We start from the raw sequence: 17,719 nt of genomic DNA on the forward strand, positions 1-17,719 counted from the left end.
GCCACAGTGCTGCACAGGTAATGTCCGGATTATTAATGCAAAGTTAGTAGTTATTTGAATTTAAAAATTAACTGTATATAGAAATTTACATGTGGATTTAGGGATAACTTTAGTGAAAAATTTTAAAGGTAATATATAGAAAGTTGGTGAAAATTGGCTTACCGTGAATTTGAAATACACTTTTTAAAGATATGTTAAGCTTTTAAAAAATCAAGGAGAGATACTCAGCAGGCAGTAGAATTTAGAGATTGAATAGAGCTGGAAGAGCCAGCAAAGGAAACTGAGAAAACAGCTGCCAAAAAGGAGGAGGAGTAGAAACAGAGATAAGGATGGGAAGTGTCCATTGGGTTTACATAGCATTAAGAGTGTGCTGGTGAATGTTTAACAACTGGCTCTGGGGGAAGAGGTGGGAGGCAGGGGAGGGATGCTCTGATTTTTAGCTTTTCCTGATTTCTGTGGTGTAAATATTCCACTATGGCTAATTTCAAGCTATCAACAATTAGCTAATTTCAATCTGCAACCAGATTGCAGATTTTCTGAAAATTTAATAATCAGTTTTTGTGCAATATTCAGACTGGCTCCAACACACCACTGATTGGAGACCTTGATAAAAATAGTGTCAGTGAAATAGTGTGGTTAGAAGACAAGCTGAAGGATATCCAGTAGATAAATGTTCTATGGATGTTAAAGTGATTATTTTGAAAAGAGTGGTAAGAAAGGACGTATTTAATATAGCATGAAAAAGTTATGCTTTAGGCTTGGGGTGATGGGCAATTTCTCTTCCTATAACATAATATTTTTAAAAGGCTACAGTTTAATTTTTTACTATATGGAGAACATAATCATTTAATAACCACTTGTGTTTATATGTACCTGCTAAGAATGAAACATAGTTCCTTGTCTTAACCTTTTTAATCTAAGTCAGAATTCATACAGAATAAATTTATAGAGGAAGTAACTTTTTACAGAGGAAACAAAGTATAAATTTTGAGCTGATAGATAAAATTTTATAGCCAGAGTTTTGTGATCATTACAGAATATACACAATATCTAATGATATTTTACACAAAAGCCCTGATTTGTATAACTGAGAAAATTAGTTGAAAATTTTGATGTGAAAAAAAATGTAATCGGGTTTATATATAGATATAGAAATATGAGAAAGTGTTATGCTTCTGTTTTAATGTGAATTCATGTACTAATCAGTTAATACCATCTTTTTGTAACAAGTATCTTTAATGATTTGTTTTTATTTTACTTTATTTGTTGAAGGATTACTCAGCAATAATTTTAACTATTCTTCTTGAATTAATGTCTGCATTAGTAGGTAACCTGTTGTACTGTGGTACTATGACTTTTTAAAAATAGTATCTAGCCCATAAATGGCCATTCCTTTGGTTTTGTGAAAGAGCTTTTGTGATTTCTGCATCGCACCAGAAATGAACAAATGTAGGTGATAAAATTATAGTTAACATGTTGGTTACATTCTGTTTTGTTCCTGTGGGCAGGCAGCTTGGCATAGTGAGAAAATCGTGGGCTTTTCCTTCAGTTACATTTGAGTTAAGCTCTGGCTTCAACAGTTTCTAGCTGTTAGCCTTCCTTTTTGTTAATTCACTTGTAAAATGGGGATAATAATATTGCCCTTCAGCGTGGTTGGGAGAATTATATGAAGTAATGTAGTCAAAAGACCTTAAAGTAGAGTCAGGTACGTAGTAAAGTCTTGATTAAGTCATTTCTTCAGGTAGATGTCTCAGAATAAAATGAAGAGTCATCTTGGGAAACAAAATATACCTGTTTTTCTACTATAAAAAGCAGGTACAACTGTGACTGGAGAATGAATACTCTGCAAAGAAGTATTAATATTTTTAAGATACCTGCTTAATTAAGCACATTCTTATGTACAAACCTAAATAATTTGTGACAATTAATAAATTCGTTCTTAATGATCCTTGCATTTCAAATCATGGGGCTGTAAAACATTGTAATCAATTATCTTGTAAAGATGCATTTTGAAACTCAATGATCTGGTCTAATAGGAACATTTTATTACAAGGCAAATGAAACTCATGTAGTAGTCTTTGATTAATTTTATCATATGAACTTTTATCACTTTAATTTTTTAGATGTTTTCACAGTTTTATCTATTTTGTGATGAATTTTTCTGTAATTTTTTTGCTAATTTTCTTTTTTTTTTTTTTTCTCCTATTTAATATTAAATGTTACCAGTTTCCATTTATGGTTTTGTTTCATCTTTCCCCTTCAGGTCATTAAAAAAAAGAAAAAAATAGTGATGCATTTTATTCTCCTTCCTATACAGAAGAGTGTCTCAGTATATTCCTATTAGAGTGACTGTAGACCTGGCCCCTGGTGCCAATTAGTATTTTGGTGGTTTGGAATCATCATGCCTCCTCAGGAAAGGTGGCAGAGAGCCGCTAGATTCCTACTGCAGAATTGAGGAGCTTTCTGTTTGACTTTTGGGCTATTTCTTAATTTATTTAAAATCACCGTTCCACAATTTAGTGATTGAGCATATTCTTTTATTTATTTAATAGATTAGTTCAGTTTCAAAATATTTACTTTATATCTGACTTCATTACTTAACTACCTAAGATAAAAGGTATTAGGTTTAAGGAAATCCAAGAATGATGAAACCTTTAAGGACCTTCCTTGGCTTACTGTTATTTTATTTTGGAATGAAATGGATGTATATGAAAACTATGTTCTTTAAAAAGCACAATTTTATCTTCTGCCTCATTGAGTTTATTTTTTTAAAGGTATTCTTATTTAAAAAGCAGTTTCCTTTATAGATTCTTCTCTCACTATATTGCCTCAGCATAATAATGCAAATGAAATATATTCTTTAGTAGTAAAATTGTTTTATTCTGTAATCTAATGTACATCTTCAGTTAAATAGATTAGGAAATCTTTAACTTTTTTCTTCTTTTAGAAGAACTGAAATCAAATTCTCCCACACCTACCAAGCCTAATTGAAGCCTTCATTCCGTATATATGGTTATTCAACTGCCATTTGTAGTCCAGGATACTCAGTTACTCTCATGATGACTTAAGTTATTTGTATTTCCTGATCATCATAGATTTTGGTGTCCCTAACTGGAATAATTTTGAAAAATTGATCCCTAAACACAGATCTAAAAAGCTTACTCCCCGAATATCTATTCAAACCTTGTTGTCAGGAAATAAAATACCTTCATATTTGATTTATTTTGGAAGCTGAAAAATTTCTTCAGTTCAGTATATAAAGGACTTTACCTCTCTCTATTAAATAAACCCCACAACACCTAAATGTTACGACTATTGTGGGGACTATTGATCGTATGTTACGACTACTGTGGGGACTATTGATAATGTGTATAAAGTGCTAGTGTGAGGTACCTAATACATAGCATATTGTCAGCAAGAGACGGCTGCTGCCTTTATTCTCTAATAATGACTGGACCAAATGCCAAAACATGCTTTCTGCTGAAAATGCTCATTTGTGTCCATTTTTCTTCTCTCTAAAGAAAAAATTAATATTGACTACAGTGGTTTAAAAATAAGATATTTGTGTTATATTTGTAAAGCCGATCTTGGGAAAAAGTGATTTTGTAAAAATGTCTCTGTAGATGGTCTTGGCTAGTATTTGAGATCTTGCATATTTGAAAAATCTTTATTCTTTGTCACAATTAATGGGTGGTTTGGCTGAATATAGAATTGTACTTAGAAAATAATTTTCCTTTAATTTCAAAGACATTTAAAGTCTGTTAGATTGCCTTCTAGTTTCCAGTGGTTCCATTGAGAAGTTTCTTTTCATTTTGAGCCTTGATCTTTAGTCTTGACTTGCTTTGTCACTCAGGAACTTTTAAAGGTCTTCTCTTTATTCCTGTTGATCTAAACATTTTATCTGGTACATTTTTTCCTCCAGTGGTTGTTTGGAAATGTATGGAGACAGTTTGGGTAGTCACAGTGACTAGGAATGCTGAGGGAGAATGCTTTGGGATTTAGTATCTGGAGGTCAAAGAAGTTAATTTTCTTGCAAATACAGGAAACATTCTCACCCAGAATGTCAGTAGTGCCCCTGTTAAGAAGTATTGTGACCGTGGGGAAATGTAAGAATAATCCTGATCTGCATATTGATTATAGTGTATGACAAGAGAAACAAGATGTGTACACCAAAGACCAGTCAATATGATTGGTAATAGTGTTATAGATATGCTACGTGAAACAATGGAGGAAGAAAGAGTAAGTGACACAGTACAAATTGAAGTAGAATAAAAATCATTATGTGAAATATAACCATCAGATTATGAGTATATATTTACCATGTTACTGATTTTGATTTCTAGTTGGACATTATCTGCACTATTTTGCTTAATCATATTTTTGACACTTTTTCCTGTATATTTCCAAGTAGTACCTGTTCTTAATTACTTTGATAGGTCTATAGTAAATATCTAATTGTAATCCAAACACTTGGCAATTCCAGATCCAGAAAGATTTGAGAAATATTTTTTTTTGCAAAGACTAGAACTTGACTGACAATGATAGCTATACATTTTAAATGGGACTGGGATTCAGAAAGGAGTTGAGCAAGGGTTGTACTTGTACAGTTTCATAGCAGCTTCTGTGTTACCAGGTTGCAGTTCTATTTCATTACTGTCTTGGGAAATGAATTACCAGAATAGCATATATAGATTGGCTATGTTATAACAGTGCAAACATTCAGTGACAAAGACAACTTGTTTTTGAATTATCCACCATTTATTCATGGTTCATATCATTGCTTTACTTCACTAATGTGGCTAACCAGGCAAACTGTACATTAGAAATACAGGACTCTAACAAAGCAAAGAGGGATTAAGATAATGAGGTGGGAAGATAGTGGAAGATGTTAAAATAGTAGTTTGATAATTAAGTATTAATGCAGAGTCTTCATTTTAATATGCATATGATATACTTTTACTTTTCAGAACCTAAATCACAGCCACAGCAGCTTCATCAAGGACAACACAGATTGTCAAATACTGAGCAAAATGGAGTAAAAGATAATAATCAACCAAGATATCTTCCTCGAAATGATACCAGACAGCCAAGAAATGAAAAACCTCCTCGTTTTCAAAGAGACATCCAAAATTCAAAGTCAATTTTAGAAGGCAGTGGATTACCTAGAAACAAAGGTTCTGAAAGACCAAGTACTTCTTCAGGATCTGAAGTATGGGCTGAAGAGAGAATCAAGTGTGATAGACCATATTCTAGATATGATAGAACTAAAGATACTTCATACCCTTTAAGTTCCCAGCACAATGATGCTGCATTTAAAAAAAGGGATAACTCTATGCAAAGCAAATCAGGAAAAGTTCCATCCTATGCAGAGGCAAAAGAAAATCCACTTCCTCAAGGATCCATAGATTACAATAATCAAAAACGTGGGAAAAGAGAAAGCCAAACAGCAAATACTGATCATTTTTATGATAGGAAACCACGAACAATAAATAATGAAGCTTTTAGTGGTGTAAAAATTGAAAAACATTTTAATGTAAATGCTGATTACCAGTATCCTGTCCGAACGAATAGTTTCATTGGTGTTCCAAATGGAGAGACAGAAATGCCACTGAAGGGAAGGCGAGTAGGACCTATTAAGCCAGCAGGACCCATCACAGCTACACCCTATGATGATAAAATATTTTACAATAGTGGACCCAAAAGAAGATCTGGGCCAATTAAGCCAGAAAAAATACTAGAATCATCTATTCCTATGGAGTATGCAAAACTGTGGAAACCTGGAGATGAATGTTTAGCACTTTATTGGGAAGACAACAAGGTATGCATGTTATAAAGTTATTAAATACTAATAGTACTGAATGTAACAGTCTAGTGAGACCATAGAAAGCCATTGCTTTGGGACTGAGTTGTGTTCTATGATTGTACTTGTTTGTAAAGTCTTTGAATAGATGTATACATATATAACTTATCAAAGGGAAAACAAAATATTTAATATTTTTTATGGATGCTTAGGAGTCCCATAGGATTTGGTTATGTTAGGTTTGATTTTCACTTGCATATCAGAAAAGTATTTTAAAAGTGATTAAGTGAAGTTGATGAGTTACTTCAGTTATCATCAACTGAACTATTAATATTTCTTTCTAGTAAAATTATACTGATTCACAAGGAAGAAAATCAGTTGAATGGCACACAAATTCTGCAGATTTCATTTAATTTAAAGATAAATACACAGTCAGCCTACTTTAAAAAAAATTAAGAGCAGGAGGGTTAAGTATTTAGCTAATAATAAATAATTTAAGAAACAAATCATTTAAACAATCTTCAGTTCTGCATTATATTCTGGCTAAAAGGGAAAGAGGGAAATCGTGGAAAAAAAAAAAAAACAAGATGAGGTTGAGAAGGAATACAGTGCATCAGATAAAAGAACCTGGCTGAGAGGGAGAAGACCAACACAGTGCAAACAGGAAGGGGAAGAGGACAGAGGGACCGTCAGAGAGAAGGGCCTTTGTACGTGTTTCCCGTTCTGCCCAACATGCTCTTCCACCAACTACTCTTCTGATCCTTGAGGACTTGGCTCAGATACTTCCTAGAAGAAGCCGTTCTTTTCTGCCCCCTCATCCTTTCTACATTATTGTCTTCCTCAGTCAGTGCCTTGTTCACTTTCTAAAACTTATCACATTTTGTAAGTATTTTTGGTTTTGGTTCCTGCATTGATAACTCTTTCCCCTACCATGATTTTAAGTTCCTTGAAGGCAGGACCATGTATCTCTAGTTTTTCCTCTATTGCCCTGTTCCTCTCATAGTGTAGGTATTTCATAATTATTTGTTGACTTTGTTAACTAGTTCATTCTCAAGGGGGCACCTACACAGGAAAAAAATCGAGTAGTTAGGGGACTGGAGATATTAGCAAGGTAATAAAAACAGAAGTGAGTTATAGTGTGAGGGACCTAGGTGGATGTGAGGATCAAGTCAAAAAATATTTGAAATAAATATTTCATATGTAGAGTAGTTTCAGTTGATAAGGGTGTGCCTGTGTGTGGCTAAAAGGAGTGGTGGAAGTAAAGTTAACTGAAAATTTCAAGGAACTGAAATTCAGGCTAGGAAGTGTGGTTGGATCTTTTAAAAGATGCTGTAGGGCTTGGGATCAGGAGGTGTTATCTAATGATAGGAGCAAGGAGGGGTCCAGGTGCAACTAGATGGCATAGTCTTTTAAGGTTTTGGTATGAATGTGGGATAACATTTGTCTAGAAGCAGCATCTCTACTGTCAAGTTTTTATGCAAGGCTAAAAGCAGAGGAGGAGATAGCACTAGCTGTGGCTTTTCTTTTTTTCAAGAAAAGCAAAAGCCTTCCCAGAAATACCAACAGACAATTTCATTGGTTGGAACTGTTTCACATGGCTTCTCCTTGGCTATTAGGGAGACTTGGAAACCAAGTAGAGGTGTTCTTCACTATCTAGACTCTTACTCTTGCAGCTGAGACGGCTCACTTTCCAAAATACAACTATTTGATTTGGCTAGTGAGGGATTACTTATGCTTAACTGTTTCTCCATTATGGTAGAGGCAAGAAGTAGTTGGAAGTCAGTGTTAGTTTATAGAACTTACTTTGTCTACCTTAGAGGGAGGGTTTCACTTCTGTCAGATGCTTCTGTGAAAGGTTAAGATGAGGATGGAAATTTTATTTTGCATTGGACAGCATGGAGTTGATGGTGACCTTGACGAGCAGAGGAAGTAAATGATTAATAATTAATCATTAATAATGTTTGAAAGACTTGGTAAAAGACTCAGGCTTTCCATTGAAATCCCATAAGGATTGTGCCCTAGTAGTAAGTGCAAAATACAAACAAGCCAGTACAACGCCTAAAATCAACCCTTTACATGATTAAGGATATCTCCTTGTACTCTGTCTGCCTGCCCCCCAAAATATAATCCTCTTTTGGGGAAAAGTAACATTTTCTATACAGATCCTCTTCATAGTATTTCATCTACAATGTCGGGCATCCTATAAAAAATTATGAGGCATGGTTAAAAATACAAAGAGAGAGAGAGAATATGAAAGACCAGAAACAAATAAAGCAACAGAGAATAACAGACCTAAGATATTCAGATATTACACTTAGACAAGTTCTTCAACAAATATTGAGTATTCAACAGACCATAATTGAGTAGCTGCTAAGTGTTAGGTGCTTGGGATATATCAGATAGTTTTGTCTGTGCTATTACCCAAATGCCTTCAAATACCTGATGAGATTGTTATTAAAGCTTTACTTTCAATTGTAATTTTCTCAGAAAATCAATGATACTGAATTCATCTATTGCCTCTACTGAATATATTCAAAATAATGTCATATAGCTTCTGAAAGATAGTGCCTAATATTTCCCAAAATGTTTTGAGCTTTTAGAGTATTCTTAGAATAATTGGATGATCGTCTAAGATGACTACTTTGAATTTACATGGATGTATACATTCAGTTTAGAGTGAAGGACTGTAGGCTCTGTATAGATGCACCTTTAAGCAAATAAGATAAATAATATTCACTCTCTGAAAGAGATGGCATTAGTTATCTTCTGAAACCACCTAATTTAAGAGATAACTTTTAAGTGTCTTTTCAAGAATAGGCAACTTTCCAATTTTCTAGCCAGAGACTAAGGTAAAGATTTAAGAAAAGCATTGTCTATAACTGTCATTAAGAAACCTTAATCTTAATTGCATTGTAATAATGTTTTAGAAATAGTATCATTTAAAACATTCCTCATGATATCTTACCTTCTCTCAAGCTTTACTTCCATAGAAGGATGTGAGCATTTGGGACAATGCTTTTTCTCCCTGTATGTCTGCCATAACTAGTTCAGCTCTTTCAGCCCTGTCAACTGGGATATTGTAACAGCTTCCAAATTGGTCTCCCTGCCTTAAATCTTATTCCTCTTAAACTTGTTACTGACACTGCCAACACTGTGATCTTGGTCTTAGAGCATGTCATTCTTCCTGGTTAAAATCTTTCACTTGTAGTCTTTAGCATGCATATAGAGCCTCTATCAGCTGGTCCTTACCTTCTTGTCCTATTGGTTGACCCTTCTCACATCATGCCGTAGTTAATTTAAAACTGCTTGTTGTTTCCTATACTTGTCTTCATGTTTTATGTCTCTGTAACTTTCCCTGGAACACCCTCCTCAGTTCTTAACTTGGCTAAATACTCTTCATCCTTGAAGACTGTATCCATTGTCATCTGCCCCAGGAAGCTTTTCCTGAACTCCTCAGCTTTATTAAGTGCCATATCACTACGCCTTTACTGCAGTACTTTCCACATTATATAGAAGTCATTTTTCACATGTAGTTCCCAAAAGGATGTCAAGTTATTTGTTTTCCTAGGATATATTATGACTGGCTGTCATTGTTGAACTTAACTGTTGAACTTACGTGAACTGACATTAATTATCTAAGAAGCTTACAACTGAAGCATGGGTCCAGAAATACAGCAGTTTACAGAACACAGACGTGTAAGGCTAAGAAATAAAGGAGGAAGGGAGAGATGTGAATGTATAATAAGAACTCTAAGATAAGGAAAATTCTAGCATGGTATCTCTAAATTTGCTAGCATCCAGATCTGGAAAGGAAAATACCATGGATTAACTTAATAACTTTTGTAATATGAAGTATACTAGTTAATCAGTGAAAACAGGGACTTCCCTGGCGGTCCAGTGGTTAAGACTTTGCCTTCAAACGCAAGGGGTGCGGGTTCGATCCTTGGTCAGGGAGCTAAGATCCCACGTGCCTTGGGGCCAAAAAACCAAAAAATATAAAACAGGAGCAATATTGTAACAAATTCAATAAAGACTTTAAAAAAAAAAAGCATCACTTATTTAAAAAAAAAAATCCGTGAAAGCAGGTTCTTTCCTGGTACACCCAGAGTAACTGCTATTTTAGAAGATTGTAGAGAATAAGAATTTTTGTTGTGTTTAGTATTTTTTGATTCTGGTGAGCCTATTAATGTTACTGAACTCAGGCTTGGCTGTTCATAGCTTGAAAGCCAAATCTCGAGAGGCAAGTGTTGGGTAAAAAGAAAGATGGCTTTATTGAGGAAGCTGGCAGTCCTGGGAAGAAGATGGACTCGTGTCCCAAAAAACTAACTCCCCATTGCTGATCGGGGGGCAAGAGCTTTTAAAGGGGACTTTCAGGGATGTACAGGTGTAGGGAGGGGTTGGTGGAGGGGAGCTACATGCAGAACAGTACAGTCAGCTCCAGCAATCATCTTGAATTTGGTCATGCAGTGATCTGATCATCATATGATTGTTTTAAGTACAAGTAATCTTCAACTCCAGCGTCGGTGTGTTCCCATTTTCTTGAGGCCAGTTCTTGGAATTGTGTAAGATGGAACAGCTTATGTCATGGCTACAGTCATCATGTGGTTAACTTTTTCTACCTGCTGGGGGTTTCAGTATCTGCAAAACAGCTCAAAGGATACAGCTCAGAATATTTATCTATAGTCCTGGAGGAGAAACTAAAGGTCCTTGACTTTGCTTAATGGCTAAACTATGAATATTATTATTTTGTCTTGCTTGACTATTTTCCTTTGTTTCTGCATTTTCTCACTTCTCTGATTAAATTTATTCTTTGGCTAAAGTTTTTCTACAGACAAGAGGCAGGTGGAGGACATGGAGGGAGAGGGGTGTTTGTCCTGGGAAGGTCCCTACAAGGTCCTGTTATATTAAGAGTTACTGTTAGAGTGTTATATTAGAGCATCCTACTGCCCTAGTTTGAAGAAAACATTCCTTAAGAGTAAATAAGAGTTTTATGAGTTTTTCATTTCCATGTCATATTCACTAAGCAACGTTCAGACGTATAATTTGAGTCCTGAATGGGTTGACCTATAGTGGAGGGAATACTCCAATCAGTTGACCTACTCCCAGTTACCTCAACAGATAAATTTAAAAATTGTAGTTGTTATGTAAATTCAGTTCCTAGTGAGTTTGTTAATGTGTGTTGGTTCCAAGAGCCAAGGAACACTGGGTAAACAGATGAAATAAAAGTGTCCGGTCTTACAGTGTCTCAAATCCTATAAATCCTGGATATAAGTAATGTGCTTACTTTTTACCTGAAGACCCTCCTTCACCACAGCTGTCTGTATGACTGCAACAACGAGCCTTTTACTTTGGGTTTTTTTTTTTTTTTTTGTCATATATTTCTGTTTTTTAAATACATTGCTCCATACTTAAATATTCTGATTAGTACATAAGAATCATCTTACCAGTGTTAGTCAAAGGGCTTCAATGGCTAACAACAAAACATAACACTAGTTCTTTTTACACCCATTAGCATGTGGATGTTCTCTATTGACCCTCTTAGTTCTGAAATCTTACTACTGCTCAGTATACGTATGTCAGAACTCACATGGCTGAGAGAATTTCTCTCTTTTCCTTAGCCAATTTATGATTATCCAAAGGTATGCTTTCTTTCTTAAAAATATTATTCTCTTAAAAATTATTTTCTTTAAAATATTGTATATTTCAAAGTTGCTAAGAGAGTAAATCTTAAAAGTTCTCATCATAAGAAAAAAAATGTTGTAACTATGTGTGGTGATGGATGCTAACTAGACTTATTGTGGTGATCATTTCACAATATATACATAGATCATTATGTTGTCCACTTAAAACTAATACAATGATATATGTCAATTGTGTCTCAAAAATTGATTTTAAAAACGAGCTTTCAAAAAATACAAATATTGTAACATTTTGAGTATTTACATTTCCATCATGTATCACCCTTTGTAGACAATATTGATTGTCATATTTAAAACTCCTTTTTGTCTCCTCAGTTTTACCGAGCAGAAGTTGAAGCTCTTCATTCTTCAGGTATGACAGCAGTTGTTAAATTCATTGATTATGGAAACTATGAAGAGGTGCTACTAAGCAACATCAGGCCCATTCAGACAGAGGCATGGGTACGTGATCCAAATTCTGTACAAAGGCATAAGCTGTTTTGAAGGAAATACATAGCTCTAAAAGATTAGTCATAGTAATACGAAATTTGCCAGTGGAAAAATATTTTGAATTTGCTTAAAACCGGCTACTCCTAAAGTAAGATTTTAATTTAATAATTACACTGAACTACAGTAAAAATGAATGCATTGCAATTGCTTCTCTTGTATAATGCTTTGTTATGTTATGCTTTGGAAATAGGTGCCCTTATTTATATGTTGGCGAAAAATGTGTATATGTTTTTATGGGTTCTTATGCATATTTTGTTCTTTCCGAGTTTGTTACTTTAAATTTGACTAAATTATGTCCAACAGTTGTCAAATTTAAGTCTCTGTTGGATACATGTATATTCTTTATTATTTTAGTTACATGTAAAATTAAGAAAAACACTTTAAATTATATATGAACTCATACTCCATTTACTACACATATGTTTATATATGTATATGTGCAGATTAAATTTAAATATCTTTGTTTAATAATTATTTGATTAATTTTGTTGCCAAATGTTATGTCAAAGCTGTGATGATTTTGTTGATGTAATTTAGACTGTATTGGCCTCATGGAGTCCATTTTATACAGGACTTATGTGACTTTACATAGATAGATTCTCAGCTACATTTAGGCAAAAACAGGAGGACAAGGCATATTAGAATTTGTTTCATAAAGTTTTTTAAAAATTTATTTCCTTTCTGTAATTTGTGGATAGCTGTTAATAAACTTATCACTAGAAGCCTAATTTGTTGCTGTTTCCCTAAAATGTAAAAATATACTAGAAAACTGTATCATCTAGACAGTAGCCTTCATCATTGAAGCATACATTCTCATGAGCTGCTTTTAGTTTAGTTTCGCTTTGGTCTTTCTAGATTTTTCTGTCATGACCTCTGTGTCACTACTCCCTCTCGCCTCCCCAAAAAAGAAGATAAATAAAACAACAACAAAAAGCCTAGTAGCAGCAATCATATTTGGGTCCATAGATCTTTATTCTTTACCTTTTTATTCTAGAAAAATGATCATTTTCTAGGTAGCTTATTGTTTCATATTTTACAGTGCAACATTCATAGGTTTAAGAGATCCTTTCCTTCACTCTCATTCTCTAAAGTTTAGCTGCTTTTTCCCTAAAAGACTGAAATACCATCAATATCTAATTTATATCTTTTCTTAGAGAAACTTGATGTAACTATATCTTTTGCCCTTTTGATTCCCATGCGATGGCTGTTTTTATTCTCTTTTCATTTATTCTCTTTTTCATTAATACTCACATCTTAATGTAGTTTTGATGGTAAAAGTATTTATTGAGTCTGTATTTCTAGAAGTTGAACCCTAGTTTGCTATTCATCATGTGATCCCAGTGTTTTTGGCCATTACAGTCAGAGTCAAAATTAAATTTTTACATTTAGTGTTTTTTTAGGAGATTTAATAAAAGATTAATTTTATTCTTTTCTTCCTAAAGAAAAATTTAAGTTTCCTTACTTTGTTTCTTCTCTACTGCCTCTTTCTGTTCCAGAGTGGACATAACTGAAGAGCACATTTCTCATTCCTCACTGTAGCTTTTCCATTCAGAGGTGTTTGGTACTGAAGTGATCATTTTCTTTCTACAGTCAGTGACTTTTCCTTTTTTCCCCTTAATAGCCCTCATTGCTTTATTATTGATTTTAGGTCTTTGTAAACTTAGCTGGACAATAAATTTATCACGTGACAGCCCACGTAGTGATTCTGAACCACAGCAATACTTTCATATTCTCCCTGCCTACTTGGGAATACTCTTCTAGGCTTTATTGTGCTATTTTTTTTTTTTACCTATTTACTTTTTCTGCAGTCAACTTAAAAATCTTTCATAAGATACGTGAAATATTTTTCAGGTAGAAGCAGGATAGTATTACTAAATATTTTGGAGATTCTGGTATTTCTTTTCTCCTATTTACAAGTAACCAAGTGATTGTTGATGTTTTATGATTTTGCATAAATTAATATAGCAAATATTTTTGGATCATGAACAGTGTTATTGAGGATAAGATCATCCTTTCTTCCTTATCTGTGTGAATAATTGACTTAGTTGTAGAAGCAGCTCCTTCTTGATAAATAGAAGCCACCAGCTTAACATATCTTAACCCATCTCCATTTTTAAAAAAATACATATGTGTGCATATACATAAAAAGCCTCTGAAGAAAAACAATCTATGTGGCTGTCAGTACATTTAACATAGAATTAGTGTAGAGTTCTCTTATCCACTGAGAGTGCTGATGTTGGGGTCTATGAGCACTTTTTCTTTTTGTAACTTGGGAATTGTAACAAGTTTTAATCAAAGCAAAACATTCACTATACCAATAAGAAGGTAACTCTAATTGATAAGTCATACTAGAAAAATTAAAGAGCTGCAAAGGTATAGCAAGGTGTTAGAAGCCTTAGCACAATTATTTACTCACACTATGGACTGTGTAATTTTTAATTTTTTTTAACTCTTGCACTACATATGTACATTACTGTTTTTAATTATGAAATGATTTTATATATTTTATTAAGGTTTATGTTTGTTATTAGCACAAGATTATGGAAAACCTCTTGTTTTCCTAAATGTGGCAATGATCATTCATTGAAATTTTTTTAATAGTTTGCAGGAAAAATAACCAAGAAGCCTGCATCTAAACCAAAAATCTTTATAGAAATCAGTTGTCTGTATTGTCTCTTAAAGGTGTAAGGATAAATTATTAAATAAAAAGCATGAAATGAGATTCAATGACTAAGTAAATAGTCTCTTATATGGAAAATTAAAATAAAAATCAAGTTAATAGTTTAAATCTAACTGTTAATATTTTTCTCATGAAGTTTAAGAACTAATTGCCTTAAATCTGTCTGTAGACAAATTTCTATTTTCCCCTTCTATCTGGATGTACTTTTTTACTTCCAGAACATACTCAGTGATGATATTTTAGATGGTAAAAATATATGTTCTGATTATGATTAAATACTTTATTTCCTCCAAAATGATCTACTGAACTTTTTGTTATGTTATATCATACTTGATTTTTTTCTTCTAGCTAGATTAAACCTGGATCTTTTAACTATGGTAAAATATTCTGTCTTAATTTTAGTGTCTTTATTATAGTAAACTCTCTATCATATATTAATGTGAGATTCACAGCTCATTCTTAACTGGATAAATCCTCTAACTTTTTTTTAAATGTTCTTTGTAAATTGCAGGATTTTCCTTATTTTACCAAAGTAAATGAAGCATTATGGAATCTCATATTATGTGTAAAACTATGTAGGGAGAAAACCATAATATTATTTTATATTTCTGACCACTGTATGAGAAAACATTAGGGACAAAGGAAACCTATTTGTGTTTCCTGCAGGCGCTTTTCAAATTTATTCTTTTTAACTCTAAAACTAATATCAGGAAACCAGTAAAAAGATGCCACAGGCAATTTGGAATTACTGTAAAATACCCTGGCGTTGCTGCTCAGACAAATCTTTTGGGTTTTTAGAGTGTTGTTGCTTCTGAATCACTTTTCTAAACCTGGAAAGACAGTGTCAAGTCCTGATTTCCCAGAATATTTATGACTTGTATGCCACTGAGACTTCTATATCCCAAGAAATGTTTTAGAACATGCTGATTTCTAAACTTTCTTTTTAAAGGTTCATAGTATCAGGAAATGATCTTTGTTCAGTTAATGTTCCAACTAGAAAAATTATGATTGTATCGATAATGGTTAGTTCTAAGACCTTAGCATACACATCATCTTGGGCAGTAATTCTGGAAAGTGACAGATGGATTGTTATTGTCTTTTAACCTACCTTAAATGTTTTTCTGTAGCATATTTATTTATTCAACAAATATTCATTGTATGTATGTTAGGTGCTAGACATTGTTCTGGGTGAGGAATATATGTTAGTACTCAAAACACACAAAAGTCCTGCCCACAAAGTTAGAAGAAAGTTATATTTCCAGTTACGTGAAACAAACTTAAATATCTCATGGGAGTGTTCATTCTTACCTCTTGAAGCTTTAAAACAAGATATAAGTGGGAAAAATGTTGTTTACTGATTTTTAATTTAAATAATGTTTAGGTCTTTATTTTATTTCACCTTATTTGAAGATAAAATTATTACAGAAGAAAGAAGTGTCATTTAATGAATTTTATCTATTTAAAATTTCCTATCTGTTTATCTACTTGATTTAAAAAGTAAATTTCTTTTTAGGTGGGTTTGGGTTTCTTTTAAAAATAATTATAATGTATATTTTTTTCAGTTTTAGTGTACTTTAAAAAAAGAACTATCAGTTTCAAGTTTTACTTTTGAAGTAACTTTGTGCAAAATTTATTTTATAATGACATCCTGGGAAGCACATTTGAAAATTACCTTTTCAAATTCAAATAATGTTCAGAAAAAAACATAAAGTATTCTACCACTAATAAAAATATTAAAGAGAAACATATTATCCCCCAAATACCCCTAACCTATTTAATGAGGAAGGAGATTGAGAGTTGTGATATGTAAATTAATGAGTTAAAATGTATTAGAACAAGGTCATGTTAGTAATTTTAATGATATAGTAGTAAAGTTAGGCTATATCTAGTTTGTATTTGATATCAAAGATCATAATAGATATTAAAAGGAGGACAATTGTTACAGAAACCATTAACTTCAAAGGGAAATTAGAATTATGTAACAGTGAGGTTCTGCCAATTAGTATCCAGTAAAAAGTGCAGGCACCTATTTGATCATAGTCCAGAAGGTTTTTCATTTCTGATAATAAATTCTTAAATGAATTAGTGGGTATAATTTACCATACTTAAATTTTTGCACTAAAAGCATAATTTGAGTAAGGTCAGTGAAATACTGAAATACATTTTCTTCCACTATACATATTTTGGGACACTTCCCTTTCAGAGATTGCCATATAGGCAATGCTTATTTTCTTTTGCAGTATAAACACAGAGTAAATTAAAAGGAAACTGTACAGCTAGTTTCGCCCCATTTAAGAACATAATTTTCACCTTATGGGTGATGGAATTTGGAGGATTCCATATAATATCTTTAAGCTCTGTTTTAATAAAGTTTGGTTATATTTGATATGCTTTATTTATTTCTTAATCTATCACCCAGCTCTTCACAATTCCCACAGGAGGTTGTGTATTATACAGAAGGACTTTACTAGAGATATGAAAGCTGACATAGAGGGAGAGATGATTCATTCATAAATGATGCCATATACATTGATATATCAACTTAAATACTGTTGACATCTACCTCCTGAATCCCAAATTCAGTTTGTGAATTTGAGATTATTATGGAACCTAAGAGATTATTATGAAAATCTCGAAATCTAGTTTTGACCGGGCTATATTATTCAAGAGACATTTTATTTCACCATTAAATTAATACTAAGAAAATAGTATGCTATTTTAAGAACCTGTACAAAAGTACTGCTTGAATTTTGCTATCTGATAATTTAATGTATTGTAATCTATTCAAAGGAACTGTATATAAAAATATCTTTAAAAGGTTTCTGGGTAATCTGAGTTTTCCTTTATTGAGCAATGAAAGTACATCATGTTATTATTTCATATTCCTTTTTACTGAAGGTAAAATAACTCCCAAAGTGAAATAACATGGTAGGGTATTACCTAAGATGTGCTGTCTTTTTGATTTGTTTCTAACTTTAATTATAATTCATAAAACAATTTAAGCCTTATATTATTTAAATATTAATAATCAAGTTAGCATAACTGTTTGAA

The 17,719-nt window shown here is 32.9% G+C and overlaps 1 protein-coding gene across 4 annotated transcripts in view; it reads left to right on the forward strand.

The window, feature by feature from the left end:
* TDRD3 (tudor domain containing 3) overlaps positions 1-17,719 on the forward strand; it is a 214,798-nt gene that overhangs the window by 157,514 nt on the left and 39,565 nt on the right. For all 4 annotated transcript variants that reach the window (XM_082365396.1, XM_082365397.1, XM_082365398.1 and 1 more), the window contains 2 exons: positions 4,968-5,818; positions 11,815-11,940. In XM_082365396.1, coding sequence (XP_082221522.1) covers positions 4,968-5,818; positions 11,815-11,940 — 977 coding nt within the window. The remainder of the gene's footprint in view (positions 1-4,967; positions 5,819-11,814; positions 11,941-17,719) is intronic.

Source organism: Balaenoptera borealis (genome assembly GCF_965194805.1).
Source record: "Balaenoptera borealis genome assembly, chromosome: 18".
NCBI lineage: Eukaryota > Metazoa > Chordata > Mammalia > Artiodactyla > Balaenopteridae > Balaenoptera > Balaenoptera borealis.